This window comes from Meleagris gallopavo, chromosome 13 (assembly GCF_000146605.3).
Source record: "Meleagris gallopavo isolate NT-WF06-2002-E0010 breed Aviagen turkey brand Nicholas breeding stock chromosome 13, Turkey_5.1, whole genome shotgun sequence".
Classification (NCBI taxonomy): domain Eukaryota; kingdom Metazoa; phylum Chordata; class Aves; order Galliformes; family Phasianidae; genus Meleagris; species Meleagris gallopavo.
This window is the reverse complement of record NC_015023.2, coordinates 3162298-3181259: the sequence shown is the minus strand read 5'-3', so window position 1 is coordinate 3181259 and position 18962 is coordinate 3162298. Positions and strand designations below refer to the sequence as shown.

Genomic DNA, 18962 nt, shown 5'->3' with positions numbered 1-18962 from the left:
AGTTTCAGGAGATCTTCTTGTTTCACACATGTACAGTGGCTGCTTCCTGTATATCTAAGTTCTCTCATTACAAAGCTTTTTGTAGTCACCACTTAAGACCTGTTATTTGTTATCTAAGGATGTTTGCTGCATTATTTATATGCAGTCATTTATTTCACTTCAGGGCATGCTTGGATTTTTGTCTGTTGCTGTTGGTAGATGCATGCTGCACTGGGAATCCCTGGTAATATGGTTATCACTTTACTCTCTTTTAATTGGTAATTAATAGATCCACCCTGCCACAGTTATGTAGCTCCTCTGACTCTTTACTTTTGTTTCTTGGCTCATTTGCTTCTATGGTTAATGTGTAGACATTGGAAAAACTTTAAAAGCAAAGGGAAAAATATTACTTGAGTAGTCAGTTTGCTGACCCATGTAGATGAGGATGTCACAGTGATATTGACTTAATGGCTTGCAAGACTTTTAACTCTCTTTTCAACTTACTTTAAAAATTTTATATGACCCAAAAATGCCAGAGCAACCTGGCTTCTCACCCAGTGTTGTTTAATCACGATAATATAATACCTTTCTCCTCGGTAAATTCAAGGCATGTAGCATATTTGTCTGCAATAGTAGAGACATGTTCACTCGAATAAATGTTCTATATTGACAGATTTAGAAATCATAATGTCTGGCGTTGTCAGTTTTATCAATTATATTGTGGCAGGGAAACCCACATTTTTAATGAATACAATAATTTTATTTTCAAATCTCGTCTTCCAGATGCATCCATTGGATTCTTGAGAGAAAAGGCAGTCATAATCCTAATGAAATCAGAAGTCTGAAAGAATGCCATATTTCACAGATTGACAGCATCTTTTGTAATTTGACATGGTGAAGGGAGATGGGTTTGGAGGCAAATCCAACCTACACTGTTTGGAATTGCAATCAAACTATTTCAACACACATGATTTTGAGGCTTGGTTCAGGCAGTGCTGCACATCAGAAGTTGTGTTTAGCTGTGGTTAAGTGCTAATGCCTTCCTGTCCTTCCTGTTCCTCTCACAATTTAGGTTGGTGGAAGAATGTGTATTCCTTTTCTCTGAAGGTTAAAAAATGGGTTGTCGCATATCAGTATACTTCCTGTGAGCAGAAACTTCTGTGAGCTATCATGTTTTGTTACCCAGTGCAGTCTGAGTTCAGTGTGTGAAGGTGGTGTATGAAATACTGTCTGTGCCCATCCTTTTTCAGTCGCAGACACACGTGAAAAATAAGCAATTATAGATGGGCACCTGTGATGAGGGTTCAGCAGCAGATTAGTAAGATTGATTTGGGGAGAGGGAATGAATTTCAGCTCTGTGGTGTTTGTCAGTAATATTGAGATAAAAAGGAAATCATTCCAACAGGAGAGAATGTCAGAATGAGCTGCCCTAAGAAGGATTTTTGGTGAGAGATGAATTGACTCTAATAGGGAATTAAGCAGCTAAAGCAGGAAAAGCCTCTGGTCTGGAGTTTATAGTGTTAGTTTTGTTTTTCTCTGTGAACTGTAAAGAGAGGTGGGGGAAGGCTGAGTTTTGATGTTGCAAAGGACCGGTAAGTGGTGTTTGCAAATGTGTGTAAAGAACAATCTACTCGTGTAACCTGTTTTCATTGTACTGAGGAAAAAAGAACAGGGGAAAACACTTACTGATCAAATAAAGTTGGCTTGATCCATTTGAATATGCAACAATGTTTTCTGCATAGCTTTTAAAAATGCTAGTTTTTAATGTGAGGTGTTCCATTGTTATGCTACTGTCATCCTATGCAACAAGAACTGCCTTGAATTTTGTCTTGTGGCTGTGTTTGTGAGAAAGCAACAATTTACATTTTTCTGTTATCTGAAGTTAGAGAGGGATATATGTCAAGTGCAAAATCTGCACGCATGTCTACAAGATAACTAGCAGTACTTTTCTTTTAGGAGGAGTTTTTTAAAGAACAAAATTGTGTAAGATATCTACAGTGTGCCTGGCTTGAAAGTCACGTATCTGGTGTTTAATACTGAGAGATTCCTACTGGTAGTGTGTTACAGCACTGTTTGGCAGCTCTTCTCAAGGTGATTAGGCCTATGACAGTTCCTCACATAGGATCTCCGTGCAAGGGCATTGAATGCAGTTGCAGGCAGTGCCGCCTTGCTGTCACCACTCCATGTTCTGAACTGATAATTCAAATAGAACCCGTTTGTGTGTTTGTAGGACTTAACCCAAATACACAGAGGATTATCAGTTTTAAGCTGTTTCTGCTAAGATTTTGAGTGGAATATAATATTTGTTCCATGTGTAGTACTTATATACTACTAATAAACAACTATTAATCATAATGTACTACTGCAGATGTAACAATCTAGTACTGATGTTGACATGTTGACACACTAGTGTAGTTAATAGAGCTGCTGGGTGCGTGCTAGGGGTGGTGGTGTGTGTGTTTTGGAGGGTAGCAGTGAGACACTTTAAACTGTCAAAGAGAGCTATTGTTCTAAAATTCCCTTCCTTCTGCTATCATTGAATCAAAAATCATTTCCATAAATGATAGTGTTTAATTCTCTCCTGGGGAAAAAATGAATTTCACATACCTCATTAAAGATTAGTTGGAGATCTGGTTTTAGCTCCACTCTGCAGGAAAAACAGCTGTTCTGTAGGAAAGCAACCATGTTGGTTGCAAAAGATGCCAGTTGTAAGAGACCACGTTTTGTAGGATATATCTCGTGACAGTTAAAACAAATGAGAAGCTTTTAACTATTTGCAGCAGTTGTTGGAATGGGGGATTATATTTTAAACAAACCACATTCATGTTCTTATACTTGGAAATCATTAATGTCTGCTATAAATACATACGTTATACATTATTGTCCATGCCAATCTCTTCATCACATTCTTTGTCCTCTGGCATGCCCTTGTCTGGTCATGCTTCATTGGACGCCCTGATGTTGTTTCTACAAGTTGTCAGGTCACGTTTGTAGGTCCCAGTGCAGACAAGTATAGTCCTGTGCAGTTCTGTTATAGTTCTTGCTTTGATATATGGTATGCAGTCAAGGGGAAACACAGAAATTTTTCTCCAGATTGCCTTTATCTGAAAGGGAAATAATGTCTAATCTTGATGATTTATTTAGTACTTCTGCTTGAGAATCAGATTGCCTGTGATCGATGGAAGAAGATAACATACTGGTGAGACCTGCAAGGCCACATGCCCTGGATACATAGACAGGTCAAGAGAGACACTTATGTCTGTCTCTTTGATTATATGCAGCACAGTTCATGCTGACTGTCCTAATGAAATTGTGAAGTATTCACATGTTTCAGAGGTACCCAACATATTGCTGAAAGCTTTGAACTTGCCCAGATGACAAATGACATTAAGGTCTCTTAACTATTAAAAGCAGGTACTTGGGGAAACATTTCCAAGTCCTTTTAGTTTTTGATTACTAGAACTTATTGGGTCATTTGAGGCTGAATCTCACTCTTGATGCTGTTGTCCGTAGTTTCTTTACAAGAGGCGTATCTCATCCATAATTGTGTATTAAGAACCAATATATTAATGTTCAGTGAACTAACAATAAGTGACAAGAGGAGTTTGTATCTGGATGTACTTCCTCAGTTGAAAACAGCTGTTCTTCAATCACAATGTACGTTTTGGTGAATAAATATGTGCAGGTTAAGAAGTTAAGCAGAATTTGAACGTGAGTTTGCGGGTTGACTAGGATGTTGATTTCCAGATTCTAGGAAGTTAAAATCGGCTACCTTTCTACTCCTGACAGTGTTACTGAGATGGCACTCAAGCCGCTGGTAGATCTTTCTGTTACAGAGGAAGATTTTTGAAGGTTCTTAACTCAGGTTCTGGTTTAGCGCTTGCTATTGAAGCCTGCAGTGTCCCCAGGCAAACCAAGATAATAGAGGGTATTTATAAACACATGACAACTTCTGTAAGTCTGTTTCTTTGTGAAAAGTTGGGCAATTTTGATACTAGCTTTTCTCCTTTGCATTTAGTCTTTTTTTTTTTTTTTAACTTAAGATCATCCGAGAATTCAGGCGGACATTGATCTTCTGATTTGGCACTTTTCATTTAGAGCTGTTCCCATTTTGGGTCATGATGGTGTATCTCAGCCTCAGACACAGACCAGCACTGAGCACATTCCCTCCCCTGCATTTTCTTCTGGTTTCCTGGACTTATTGTCCTGGGACTTCATGTAGTATGTCTCTGAATCATATCTGGTTTCATTTAATAGGTTAGAATAGGGAAAGAAGAACCGTGCTGCTGTATTGTACATCCAGGTTCTGGAATGCTCTTTTGAGGTTCCTTCTGGCTTCTTTTTTGATGTGTGTTTTAACAGAACGTGCAAGCAGAGAAGAAGGTATGTTTGTAATGAGGCAATTTCTGTTTGTTTGGAAACTTGGGCTTCATGTGCAGTGTTTTTCCAGACTGATATTTTTCTTTTTTGTCACTTTTTCTATGATGCTTCCCTACTGTTTATTACACAATCAGGAGCTCTTCTGTGCTCACTGATTGGTGTAATAGCAAAAACAAAAAAAGGAATTTTTCTCTCAACCTCTAAGGATCTTCTGTTGTTGGTTTCTGGAGATTGGAATCATTGCATTCTCTGTCGACTATATATATATTTTTATTTTCTTCTTAAATAGAAGTGAAAACAGTATTGCAATTTCAGTGAGCTTTTTATCCAGGAAATTCATTACTAAAGGTGGATTAGTTAGACTCTTTCTGACAACAAATACTTAATTATTTTCAAAATTCAGAATTGCTATAATCATCGAATATACAAAACATACCTTTATTTTTTTCTAGTAGCACACTTTCTGAAAACACATATTCAAACTTGTAAAATTTAACAATGTGTGATCTTTCCTAAGAAGAAATACTGCTAGGAAGTAATATGAGTCACTCCAATCTTGCAGTTTGGCAGTAGTTGTGGTTATTTTTTTTCCCATTATGTCTGTATGTGGGTGACTGTAGGAGAAGAGCCAAAAGGTTTTTCCGGATCGCATGCCAACAATATTGCAGACATTATATCCTCAGGACACACATTTGTTACTCTGCATGCTGTTGTGTAGCTAAGTATTTCTTCATTTCTCTTTGACTGCTAGGGAAAGATTGGTATTTGTTGCACTTAACGCTTACTGTGATGGATGTGAATGACAACGTACCTGAATGGGCCATGAAGCCCTTCCCATTCTTGGCTGTGGTTTCTCCCCAAGCTACAGAAGGAACTGAAGTATATAAGCTGCTGGCTGTGGATGCGGATGAAGGGATCAATGGAACCGTAGAATATTTTCTCCTGGAAGGTAAATTTAAACCTCTCTTCTGTGTTTGTATTAAGCTTCAGTATTGTGACATTTTTGTCTTCTCACTTTTAGTGGAAAAGCTTCCTTTCCTACTTAAAAAAAGTTTACAAGTCTTTGGTGTTGAGGGTGAGAAAGGTAAACTTGTCGTGAGTATATGGACAGACTGGTCAGTTTGGAAGCTCATTCTCTTTGCAAAGTTGGGTTCCTGACCAGATTGTTGCCTGTGAGGGCGGTGGACACAGGAGTAGTACTGCAGTACCACAGGGCTTGGGTACAGGAGCTGCAGTGGTAGCCATGGTCAGCACCTTTCTGGTTTGGTTGGAAGAAGCTGACGTTCCTTTTTCCTTGTGGGAGTTATACTTCTGGTCAGTTTCGAGGAAATTCTTAAGGATCTGGGTTGCACCTTAGCTTTGCAAAGCTGCTACAGATTCACTCATCATTTTCTTAGTTGGGGTACTTAAAAAAAACTTCAGTTCAGAGTTGTGTAAGCAGAAAGGGAATAGGAGTACCACTCCAGAGGCAATCTGTTCCTCTTGACCAGAGCATATCTTGGCAGGGTATTTTCTTCAGAGGGATATTTCAGCATCAAATAACAGCAAAATATTGGAGGGTAAAGAAGGCTGACATCTAACAAAGTAAAATACAGTTCAGAAATGTAATCATCACTGTAATTAGTGAGTTCAAAACAAACTTTTTAACTTTTTTTCTGTGAATATTAATTCTAAGACAAAACCAACTCAGGAATTGATTCCCTATTCTCAATATTAATCAAATAAAAATGTTCTTGCTGACAGCAGTTTGTGACTCTTCTTCCTAGGTGGAGAAGGCAGATTTCAGGTTGAGAGGGACACGGGCTGGATTAAAACAACAGGCTTGCCATTAGTGAGGAATAAGGAGTATTTGCTGACCGTGCTGGCAGCAGATAAACTTGGAAGCAAAGGGTCTCCAGCCTCTGTTTCTGTAATTGCTGGCTTTCGACCACCACAGTTCACCAACACATCATACTTGGTTTATGTTCCTGAAAATACAGCAGAAGGAAAATCGTAAGTAACAGGAAAAAGTAGTGTGGTGATATTATGTTCTTAGTTTAACATCTGCTTGATCTCCCCAAAGCCTCAGTGTTGTCTATGAATCGTAGATACTGTGAATATTAATTTAGATACTTTAATTGAAGTGATTAAATTCAAATTTGATGTATTTTAGTCACTCTTACACAGAACAGTGGTGATGAATAAGTATGGTTTCTTGATTTTAAACAGTAAGGAAAGTATTAGCAGAATTGTCTCTTAATTTTCAAACAAAAAGCAGAATTCAAATTAAAAGCATTACATTGCAAAGGAAGCTGTCTTGTCATAAAAGTGTGTGTGAGTTTTATGTGTCAGCATTTGGAAAAGTACATTCACCACCAAATGAAAGTTGGAAAAAACAAGAGGCTCTCTTTGCTGTCTTCATCAATCATGGTGACAAACCGAGTGAAAATGAAGATGCCACAAAACTTGTCATTTTACTTCTCTATCCTCTGGCTAACCATGTGCATCCAAATAGCACAGAAAGTGTTAGTAATGGAGGCCCACCTGAATACTCGGTTCCATCTTTCACAGATTCTTTTTGTATCAGGGCAAACATTTTCCTTCTGCAAAGAAGGAAAAAAGAATACTTTTTTGTCAGTCCACATCTCCCTTGTGTGGCCTTTCAACTGTTATTCAGCTGTTACAATCTGTAGTACTGTATTTTACTGTTCACAGCAGTTTTACAGTGTCTTAAGTTTGTCAAGATAAAAAAATAAAAATCATCAGCTGTTAATAGCACCTAATAATGTTTTTCTTTAAAACTGCAGTAAAGTTATCTAGCGCAGGCATAAAAGAAATTAAAGAAGTGTGTAATGCAAGAATACCTAACAGGTATCTGCTGTTCAATGAGGATGAAAAATGATAGAATTCTTTGTAACTCTTTTTTGTCACTGTTTAAAAATAGGCTTGCGCATCTGTTATAATGATAGGAGATTAATTGGTTTGTCAATTCACATAATATCCAAAAGGAATTCAATATTTGGTTATGGTTATTACTATGTCATAAGAGGTTTTAATATGAACGGTGTACCCAGTGAAAGTGCTTTACTGTTGTGTGCTACCCAGAAGCAGTCCTGGAAATCGCTGTGGAATCCTGAAGTTTTTGTATCTAAGTTAGACCAACTGCAGGAAAACAGAGCTGCTGTCATGCACTGTGTTTGTGGGGCTGGGTTTCACAAGTGTAGGTTGATTTAAGACTGCTGCTGACAAGAAGCATTACCAAACCTTTCCTTTGGTCCAGCACTAGCTCTAATATGTTAGCTGAGCTGGCAGGCTGATCCGGGGAAAGAGAATGAAAAAGGAAAGAGAGTGTTCAGCTGGGTTGTTAGATGTGCTCACAGCTGAGCCTTGTGATTGTGCTGACAGGAGGAGAGGAGAGGTGGCATGAACATGCAGCTGGGGTGGAGAGAAGGAAAGAGAGAAAAGTAATTCCTATTGGCAGGAACATGGTCTTGTGCTGGCTTAAACTGACTGTGAGACAACAGAAAGGTAAGAAAGAAGAAAGCAAGAAAGTGACCTATAGCAACCTTTTGCAGTGTTTCAGAGTTGCACCTGAGGGAATTTAGAAGGCAGGAGCATGAAATAAAGAAAGGACAGAAGTGTTCAGACAAACTGAGCTTTGTCTTTCTGAATGCAGTTGTCAGTGGGTCTTAGGTGTTGCAGGGAGATTGAATCCTTTCTCCTAAGAAATCTTCACAATAAGATGATGAACATTTGATGAATTAGTGTTCTGCTTTAAACCCTGTAACAATTACTATTTTATAATGTATTTCTTTTACTTCATGCTGCAAATACATTTCCCACTTGAAGACTTCAAGCACATCTATGGGAAAAAGTGTCAGATAAGCTAAAACTCTGTGGTTCTGTGTGCACTGCTACAGGCACATGGCCAGTGACTGCCTTTTCCCTGTTTGCAGGTATTTAAAACATTAGGGCAGTATGACTGCAGCAGCAAGTTTACCATGATGTCATTATTAAAAGGAATATTTTGCATTTTATGTTTAGACTTTCCTGCCTTAGAATCATCACCACCTGATAAGAAAGATAGAGCAGAAAAATTCAGCTGCTCCAAAAATGAAGTCCCCTGTTTCTCTGTTTTTAATCCTTACCGTGCTCAGCTTGCAGGAGCCTTATCTTTTTCTGTTTGATCTCAAGATGATAGAAATACTGTGTTACAAAATGTTTGAATTTGGAGTTCAGGTGCAGCTGTCAACACGTGCTGCTCTAATCAGATCTATGGGATTGCAACTGTTTTTGATGTGTAGCATTTTTTGCCATATTTTTCACTGTTGAATTATTACATGTTTAAGAGACTTCTTTAATTGCAGATTTCTTAGGGTCACTGCTGTATCATATCAAAACAAATCCCTGAGCTACACTTTGCTAACCAATCCAAGTGGTCTGTTCAGCATTGATCAGGCAACAGGGGATATCAGCTTAACGCAGAGCGTGGATTATGAGAGTGACCAACACCAGTACCTTCTTTTGGTCAGAGCAGAAGAAAATGAACAATTCAGTAGTGCAGCTGAGGTAGGCATTTATTTCTGGTGTTCTATATGTCTGTATGTTTTTGTGTTTTTCTTGAGTCCTTCCCAATCTCTGTACAGATTCCCTATGGACCTTTAAAATCTTTTTGTCTCTGGAGGAGGACTGGTTTAGCTCCTGTTAGAGTTTATTCTTGCTGATCCTCAGAAAGCTGTTTCTTAGGGACCAGTCATGCCATTCCATCGTAGGTCTTAGGCTTTACCCAGAAAGGTGTGGGAGTAGATGCAGGCAAGGAAAACGTGAGGCTTTGTTTTACTCCTAAATTATGATGCATATTTGAAAATATTCCAATTTATGACAAAACAAAATGGGAACAAAATTTTGTTTCGAGAACATTAAGTGAAATAGTGAAGAGAGGAGGTAATAAAAACTCATAGCAAAAGCTGACAGTTCATGCGGTATCAGAAAGCTGTTTGACAGCAAAAATATTTCTAAATATAGTTATCACTGTTGTTTGAATTCAAGATTCTCTGAGTTTGGAAATCTGTGTAATATCACACTTCTTCCTGCTTCAGCAAATAAGGTGTACACCACAAAAGGGCAGGAGATAGAATTATTAGGGACAAGTGTGAGGACACAGAGTATTTTAGTGTAACAAACAGTGACTGTGGCACACCAGAGACCGATAGTTTCCATTGACCCTTTTAGGTACTACAAGATGAAGAACGATGGAATATGACTTGAAAGAAGATTCTATTATTACTTTACAAATATATTTAGCCTTTTTTATGTGCACCTGTAGAATTTTTTTGGTGTTACAAATAATAGAAGTATTAGGAGGTAATGGCAAAAGGATGCTTTGGAAGCAGACAGTCTATTTCCATTTGAGTTAATAGTAGGAAATAATCAATGGAGATGAAATATGAATGGAAATGTTGCAGTGGGGGCTAGGACTTGACAATTCCAAATGTATAATTTAATATCTAAGCAGTTCTCAGCAGGAAAAGAGCAATATGAGAAAAATGAGTCTTCCTATGTGCTACAGCTTCTAGAGATCTCAGCAAATTCTTCCATCCAGTATTTCTAGAGCAATGGAGTTGTTACCTTGTTTCACTTGGATGCTATTTAACGCTCTCTCTTTCCACTGAGGTTTTGGTTGTAATTACTGATGTGAACGATTGCGCTCCAGAATTCCATCAGTCCATTTACAGCAAAGCCAGTGTTCCTGAAACAGTTACTACGACTACTGCACTTCTACAAGGTTAGTACTTTCTAAACCATTTGTTACAATCAGTGCTAATGTTTTTCTTCCCTCCAAAAATTAGATTTCACTTTAGAAAGCCTCAGGATGAGGTAAGTCACAACTCTTCAGCATCTTCTAAAATTGCTCATAATTACTTACTACTGCCACAGCTCAAACAATTTTGGAGGACAAGGCACGAAGGAAACAGGTTGTCTTCATGGGATTTTGGTGTAACAAGACTTCAGCTGTGGTTATTTTAATAGCAGCAGGCTTATTGTGGCAATCTTGCAATGCTTTTCTTTTGAAAAGAGAATAATTTTACATCAGTAATTATAGACAAAGAAGCTCACCTTCTCTGCCCTTCTAAAAGTTATGCATGGGCTTGCATTACGGACCATAGGATGCTTGGGAGAAAAATTTTTCTTTTTCCCTACATAACCTACAAATTAAGCTTTAAATGATGATATTCTGGATATTATGTAGAATGCAAAAACCTTATACTGATAATGTTAATAAAGAAATGAGCAGACCCTGACTATAAAGCAAACTGATGTCAACTAACTGTAGTACAAGTTCCTTATATTAGTCTTTCACACATAGATAAAATTTATAAATCTTGAGGGTAAAAAGAAAATTAAACTGCAGAAAAATTGCAGTTTCCTAGTAAATAGGATTTTATAACCTATTGTTCTACACAGTGATTTGGCCTGGACTGATGATAGCCTGTCAATTACTCTTCTGGTGACTGAGTTTTTAGATTTTTGTGGGGTTTTAAGTGGGATCTGACAAGCTCATTATTTTCATTTGCATCAGTTAAGTACTATACGTAAATGTTTCATCTTTAATCACACAGAGTCTAATCTGTCCAAGTGGTCTCAAGTCAACAGTATACATCAGATGGACGTGAGTATATATGGCTCTGTGTAGGAATATGTTCTTGGTCATACTGGACTCTTTACACCCATCAAAAACAAGATCTAGTGGCTTAATTCAATCAGGATCCTTAACATGTTTTTTTTCTTCTCCCTATAACTTGCTTTGAGAGGTTGGTTGAATAAAAGTACAGAGTATAGCAAAGTTTTATAAATTATTTCAAGCACTACATGCCAAGGCAATGCTATTACAGTTTTATATTATGCACTAATTCTCTTGTTAAAGTACTTCACATTCCAGTTCGTAGACTCTGATCTGATAGTGTCTTTCTCTTCTAACAGTGACAGCCACTGACTGTGATTCAAAAGAAAATGCTGAAATATTGTATTACACTTTGAGTCCAGACTTCAGTATTACTTCTCATGGTACTATATTCCCAGCAAGAGAATTGGACTATGAACGACCTAACCATCTTTATGAGTTCATAATTATGGCTGTGGATAAAGGGGAAGATCCAAAAACTGGGACAGCAACTGTTAGGATCCATGTTTCAAACGTAAATGATGAAGCTCCTGAGTTTTCCCAGACAATGTAAATATATATTCCTAAATCTCTTATTTGTTACTGTTTTTGTTGTTGTTGTTGTTTTAGTCAGAAGACTGATTATTATAGGATGGTAACTGGCTTAGGTTCAATCAAGTTTGAAAGTTAGACTGACTTAGCAGACAAATTCTTACAGTTGAAGAAAAAAAGACTTGTGTATATATTTAGATAGAGATGATATCTAGACAGTCTCCTTTGACAGATCTTGCATTTCTTCTAAGTAGTTTTAGGTCAGTTGAAAATGAAATTACAGTAATATCCTACCAATTAATTGTTTTCTATTCACTTACTCTGCGAAGTTTAAGACCCATCTGGATGTCTGCCTGGGTGACCTGCTGTGCAGAACCTGTGCAGGGGGTTGGACTCTTGAGGTCCCTCCCAACCCCCATGGTTCTGTGATTTTGCTGATCTCCTTGTCAGTTTCTAAATAAGTAAGCAGCATATTGCTTCCAGTTCTGCTGTGTTTTAAGTAGCTTTTTCCTGCATACACAATGGGTAGCTTTTATCAACTATATGGATTGTGGCAACTTGGGAAGTAGCTGGATGTAGCTGAAGTTTTCTGTAAGAGAAGTTCATCATCCACAAATTGGCTCATGTTGAGAGACCAATCTGCAAGGCTAATACAAACCAAGACGATGTTTTGTCCTTTCTGCCCTTTGTTTAAATAGATTTACAGTGCAGGGCGTATTCATGACTCCTTTCCATGAGTCTTTTTTCATGTGTTCTTTTTAAAGTACCTACTCTCGTTTTGCCAGTTTCTACTTTCTGCTTTTTAAGAGACCTTTTCTGCTGACTTGAACTCCTCTGTCCCTGCGTTTCATTTTCACAGTTATCAAAATTGCTGTCATTTGCATTCCAGATAAGGAGCTAAGGTAGCGTACTAGGGTTGTGATTGAGCTCAACCAGAATAATTTACTTCTTTTACTTCATCACATATTAAACTGGGGGAGAATAAAAAGCTGTCACTGAAAATGTTGTGATGAAATCCCTTACTGGGACAGCGAATACAAGCGCGAGGTTTTCTGTGCATCTGTCTCTTTTTCCTTCGAGTTTTATGCTGTTCTCTGCATAATTATATGTAGTGTCAGAGTAACTTATTTTATGTAACAGCCGAGATCTTGAGGATTGTATTTGCTTATGGGCTCACTCTTCACATTTCATAGCAGACTTGAGTTTTCTGAGTGCAGTGATACCATGTATTTTATCTATGCTGTTGGACAGAGCCAGCTGTAACGCACTGTTGTGGCTGAGCTTTGGGATATCCACATAGGCTGGTCTGTTGTACGCTTAGCCTAGCCTATGCCCAATCCAGTCAGAGAAGATAAGAAGTATTTGGGACTTTGCTAAAGCAGAGGGCTTTTCTACAACTCAGAGCATTAAGCTTAGGCTGATAATGCCTCTTAAGAGCTTACAGTGTCGTGATGTGCCTGGTCCTGAGGAGAGATTTTTGTAAAAGTGACATTATGCGCACACCCCCAGATCTGATTTTTGTCCTGCTGCTGCAAAGGTTGCACTGAAGCTACTTTAACGTGTCTCAAAAACAGAATATGCTATATAGACAGTGTTTTTAAATTTAGTAAATATTTGCTTTGATTCTGTGAATTGTATAACTTAAATGAACAAAATAAATGAATAAGTTATGGGTTTAGCCCAAACCTTCTGAAGCGTGAAAATGTCAACACTACTGGAAGTTTACAATGGAAATCTACAGGAGGTAATCACAGAAAGACATGAGATATGGAAGGCTGGATAAGTCATCAGTGCTATTATTTAGTTTTGTTACAAAGTAGCGTATTACTTAGTAGTGTAATTACAGTAATAAATTAGAGATCACTGCAGTACCCTTTTTATACACTTAGTAGAAGTCCTATGTATTTTTTTCTGTCTAAATTGCATAAATGATCATAATTTTGTTTAACAGTTACAGGAGCTTTGTTTCTGAAGATGCAGGCCCAAATACATTGGTAGCTACAGTCAATGCTGTTGACCCTGATGGAGACGGTGTGACCTATGATATTCCCTCTGGGAATCAAAAAGGAAACTTCATTGTTGACCCTAAGAAAGGTAATGATGTATTAACTCTTCACTGCTACAGCAAACAAAAGCAGACAACAAACAAAAGTATGAACAGGCAGCATCTGAGTAGGCTGGTACAACTTTTCAAATTGAGATTTCTTTGCTCTGTTTGCTTTGTTTGAAACTACCCTATATTATACCTATGTTATGAACTGAAGTCAAAATCTGAATGCATATTTTTCAAAGCATATGCTGAGGACATTGAATATATATGAGGGAGAGAGCTGCTTCAACTCCTTATCTTTTAGAGTTCACTTAGCATAAGATTTTGATTTCATTGCAAACTGTACTTTGCAATGTTAATATTAGATTCAGATTCCTGAAAATATGGTTGCAGGTAACAAAAGTCTGGGTTTGTTTTTGTTTCTGGGTACTTTTTGGTGGAAACAGATGCAGTAAAGAGAATGAGTCAGCTGAGCTGTGGCTGGTGTCTCCTTCAGCTCTGTAGGCATACTTGCAGACAAATCTGCTGTTGTACTGTCTTAATTTTGTTTTAATATCAGACTGCAGTAAAAATACCATAGAAATTAAACCACAGAAATAGCAGCCATGAGGTTTGTTTTTAAGTAGGTAAATCAGAATGGATGTTGTCTTGCTTACTAATGAGAAGAGAGACAGTAATCCGTTAATGTACCGAAAATAAAATAATGCAACCTATTGTTGTCTTTACAGGGCTAGTTAGACTTCGTTCAAGCCCATTTCCAAAGCTGCAGGGGACAGAGTATGTACTTAATGTCACAGCTACAGATGATAACGCTTCGGGAGGGCCCCATTCTCTTACAAGTACTGCTCAGGTTATTGTGAAAATTGATGATGTCAACAACAACAAACCAGTCTTTCAGAAGGTACAAATAGATGAGACTAGGTGATATGCATTAGACTGGGTGGTAAATGTTTAAGACTGTTGTCACTGCAAGTGACACAGCAGATGACTAATTCAAGAGGTGATCCACTTTTTTCTCTCTTCTTGATGCCCTGATTGTCTACATCTCTCACATCTCTTTCTTGAGCCTCATGTGCTTTGTTCTTCTCTTGTGGCTGAGCAGCACATGGGCGCTCTTTTCCTGAACCCCACCTCGTCTCTGGCATTTTAGAAGATAGGGTCCAGTGATTACTTTTTGGAGCTTCAGTATGACACATGAGGTGGGATGGATTAGGTGTATCTATTCAGTGGACTTGTGACAAAACATTCCAGAGCAACTCTAGGGCTTCTGGTCAATTTATGTCTGGAATTGATGAAAGAAGCGAAAGAGGATGGTGAATTAGCTTAAATGGTTAAGTACTGTGAAAAATAAATGCTTGAATATGTTTTCTGAATATTCACTGTTATTAACATTCTGTTGTCTACAAACTTAAAGTTTGATGCTGATGGCTAGTATGTTAGTGGAAAATGTTGCATATTTTGAGAAGTGATTGTTTGTATTGATTTTGTAGATCATCATTAATCTGTTCTTTGCAGTCTTACTTATTTGGAAGGCCCTGTTTGACCAGAGCAGCTGTGTGGTTTGGGCAAATGTATGCACTCTTTTTTATAAGGCTTTTGCAACATAGAAATATATTTGCATTTGGAAGTACATGTGGCTGTACTTTCTGTCCTAATATTCTAACCAACTGGTAGTTGTTCATTTATATAACCACAAAACAGCAAAGTGAAGTGTGTAAATTAAGAAATGTGCCTAAGTAGTAGTTTTTGTTATTTTCCCTCTAATATATCTTTAAATCAAATGGCAAGGTATATGCTTAATTTATTTTATTTTATTTTGTAGTGTCATTATTATAGGGAACATGCTTCTGTGTTGGAAAACCAACCCTTGGGGACAGCTGTACTGCAAGTTGAAGCAACTGATGCTGATGAAGGAGCCAATGGTATAGTGAAATATGGCTTGATGCACAGAGATGGTGTCCTACCAGCATTTAGAATTCACCCTGACACAGGTAAAGTGAATGGCAGAACTGATACTGACACATGTAAACACTGATGGAAAACTAGCTGAAATAGTGAACAGCACAAAGTCTGTTTTTGAGTTTTTTGACAGCAGACAAGATACAAGCTCTATTAATTCCACGAAACGTAGTTTCTTATCAAATACTGAGCTAGGTCTGATATTTTCCTTGAAATGTAGAAGTTCTGCTATGTAAAATAACTTGTATGGCTTTGTAAGCAAATTAAAAAGAAATACCTATTTTTACTGCATATTATCTAGCAATGTTGTTAATGACTAATCAATGACATATCCAATACAATAGTCTTATGAAGCACCAAGAGACTAAAATTCTCAGAAGGGCAAAACTAAATTCAGGTGGAACTTTCAGAGGGTAGAACATGTGAGACGTGTCTTATATCCCTTATGTGCTTCAAAATAAATCATTTTTATAAACTTCATCTCTTAAAGCTAGTTTGGTATTTACCTTTCTTCTGAACCAAAGATGTAAGCGTATATTTAGTTGTGTCTACACGAGCAATTGAAGTTCTTCAGATTAAGTCTTGTGACTGAAGCTTTGAACCTAAAATTCACATTATAGTTGTATTTAACCGATTGGGTTGTATCTCAATTTATTTGTTGATGGTCAAATAGACATCTGAATATTGTATTCTCAGATGCGTAGTATTCTAACCTCTGGTATTTGATTTGTTTTCAGGAGTTCTGACAACTGTTCAGGTATTTGATAGAGAAAAACAGAGGGAATATCCTGTCACTGTGACAGCAACAGACCAGGCAGCAGAACCACTCATTGGAATGTGTCAGATAAATGTTCTCATTCTGGACCAAAATGACAATGATCCCAGATTTGAAAACACCCGCTATGAATGTAATTGAGAGTCATTGGATAGCGTTTCAATGCCTTGACTGTGAGCTTAAGCTTACCTGATGTCTAAGGTTTTTGGATTTTGTCCGTGTTGGCAGTGATTGTAGCCAGAAATGCACTTAGCTTAATTGCAGAATTGTCATTCTGTATGATGTGCAGTGTAACAAGTACAGCTTTGGCTAACGGGCCTGTGTGAGTGTTATGGGAAAATTCCTTGAAACGTTAGCTGTTTCTGTGTTTTTCTGAGTGCAGTGAGTGTCTGTGGCACTGCACAGATGTGTAAGACCATGTGGTTTGCAGCACTGAGCAGTAACTGAATCGTATGTTTCTTGATTATTTTTTTTTTTTTTGGTCATATATTTTCCCATTTGATGTTTATCATTCTGCATTATTTGTTGTTTTACCTTTCCTTCCTGGTTGTTCAAAAAATCCTGCTGGATCATTTTCATGACAAAAACAAAGATTGATATTCTCAGTTAATTAAAATATACAAATCCTAGAAAGTAGTTTCTGACATTGTGATCCTTTTCTGAAATTCTGTTTGTTTATATTTCATCAAAAAATATTTGTCCTTTAGTATTTTTTTTAAACACTTTAAAAAAGTAATTTACTGTGGGAAATAAGATTTCCAAGTTATGAACATGATAATGTGAATTTAAAATGTGATCCATAGCTACGGATTGATAGCAACAATTGAAAACATTTGGTTTGCTTTTATTGTTCCAAGGAAGATAAAGTTATATTTTCCATACATTTTTACTTTAGTATTTCCTCATGTTTTGTAGTAAGATGTTCATGTTACTTTAGTGAACTGATGATCAGTTTGAAATATTAGTCTGAAAAATCCTTTCCTTACATTAGATTTCCTAAGAGAGGACACAAGAGTTGGGACCAGCTTTCTCCGTGTTACAGCCCATGACGATGACTACAGCTCTAATGCTGTCATCACATATTCTATAGCAAATGGGGAAACAGATTACTTACAGATTAATCCCACTAGTGGCTGGATATTTGTTAACCAACCCATATCTCAGGTATGGTGATTATTTTCACTTTAAACTGGCCTTCTCAATATGCCTTTGGAGGGACTGAGGTTTTTGCTTTTCCCTTACTGCTATGCTATCCCTTCACTTTAAAGGGTCAATATATAATTTTTAAATTAAAACTAAGTCTCAGGCTGTTTGCTTTAAACTTAGTGTGCTGAAATTTGCTAACGTTTATTGAGATAAATAGTAGTATTTACCAACAGTATTGAATAAAGAAAACAGATTTTGTTAGCAACCTTGTACCTATTTCATATTCTGAAGTCTTCTTTCCGTTTGTGGATGTTTTTCTTTTGCACAGATTTTCTTAATTATGCCTTTAACTTCGCATATCCATTTACTTTGCTAAAAAAGCTCACCTGAGCCCTAATCAAAACCCTCTGTAATTAACCCCTTTTTACTGTTCAGAGGTCATCTATAATTCGAGATATTATTGCTACAGATGGAGGCAATAGGAGCAGTAAAGTTGAACTTGTGGTAACTGTTACTAGTGCAAAAAACCAGCCTCCGCAGTGGGAAAGAGGCAGCTATGAAGTTGTCATTCCAGAGAATACTACACGAGATGCATCAGTTTTGGTAAGTTTGGGGCACGCACTTGTTTGTTTATAAGGCTTTAGAGTATCTGAATGTGCTTATTTACCTAACTGTAGTGAGTTTTTATAATGGTTTTGTGAATTACAGTGGCTGGTCATCTGCCATCCCTTTTCATTCAAAAATGCTATCACTAACCAGCATTTTTCTTAAATTTATGTGAGGATAATTGCTATTTAATTTCCTTCTCATTTGAACACCACTGTAGGTAAACGAATTCCACTGTTTTGAGTGCTACTGTATAACCTGAGGAGCTTATTGGACTTAAAATACTTCAACTTGTTCGATTTGATTTCTCACAGCAGATAATCAGAATAGTTTTACAAAATAACTCCAAAGTACATGCTTTTAGGATAACATCCTGAAGAACCAAACCTGTAATGGCTGGTAACCTTTGGGCGCAGCTGTTTGTGCTTGGAGATGTGTCAGGGAGGGTTAGGATTTGATAACCAGCAAGACTTGTCTTACTGTTTCCAGTTGAGAGCTGAGGATCTAGAAGAGTTGGTGAATCCTTTAGAAACATTACTGTACCTACAAACTTGTTGATTATTCAAATTTTTGGAACTGTGCAGAGAATCAAAGCGACTTCCCCCCTTGGTGATCCTCGTGTGACTTACAACCTAGAAGAGGGACTTGTTCCAGAAACCAACATGCCAGTTCGTTTCTACTTGACTCCAAACAGAGATGATGGCTCTGCTTCAATCCTGGTAGCTGAGCTACTGGATTATGAAACAACAAAGAACTTTCTGCTGAGAGTTCGAGCACAGAATGTTGCTGCAGTTCCTCTAGCAGCATTCACTACGATCTATATTAATGTAACAGGTGTGTAAATTCTTCAGTGATCACATAATCACATAACTCTT

General features: G+C 37.4%; 1 protein-coding gene across 1 annotated transcript; it reads left to right on the top strand.

Annotated features, from left to right (window-relative positions):
- The first annotated feature begins 4963 nt into the window (after positions 1 to 4963).
- Positions 4964 to 18929, top strand: LOC100541159 (neural-cadherin-like). The gene is made up of 12 exons (XM_031555393.1): positions 4964 to 5308; positions 6126 to 6351; positions 8706 to 8907; positions 10012 to 10123; positions 11320 to 11569; positions 13503 to 13645; positions 14330 to 14502; positions 15424 to 15592; positions 16298 to 16468; positions 17327 to 17499; positions 17917 to 18084; positions 18672 to 18929. Exons 1-12 carry the CDS (start codon positions 5149 to 5151, stop codon positions 18927 to 18929), a joined length of 2205 nt encoding a protein of 734 aa, XP_031411253.1. The 5' UTR covers positions 4964 to 5148.
- The last annotated feature ends 33 nt before the right edge of the window (positions 18930 to 18962 follow it).

Bases quoted from the DNA above. Each gene is read 5' to 3' on its own strand.
- LOC100541159 (XM_031555393.1), top strand. From the start codon at position 5,149: ATGGATGTGAATGACAACGTACCTGAATGGGCCATGAAGCCCTTCCCA. The intron at 5,309-6,125 runs GTAAATTTAAAC...TCTTCTTCCTAG, and splicing joins AGAATATTTTCTCCTGGAAG to GTGGAGAAGGCAGATTTCAG. The intron at 16,469-17,326 runs GTAATTGAGAGT...TCCTTACATTAG, and splicing joins TGAAAACACCCGCTATGAAT to ATTTCCTAAGAGAGGACACA.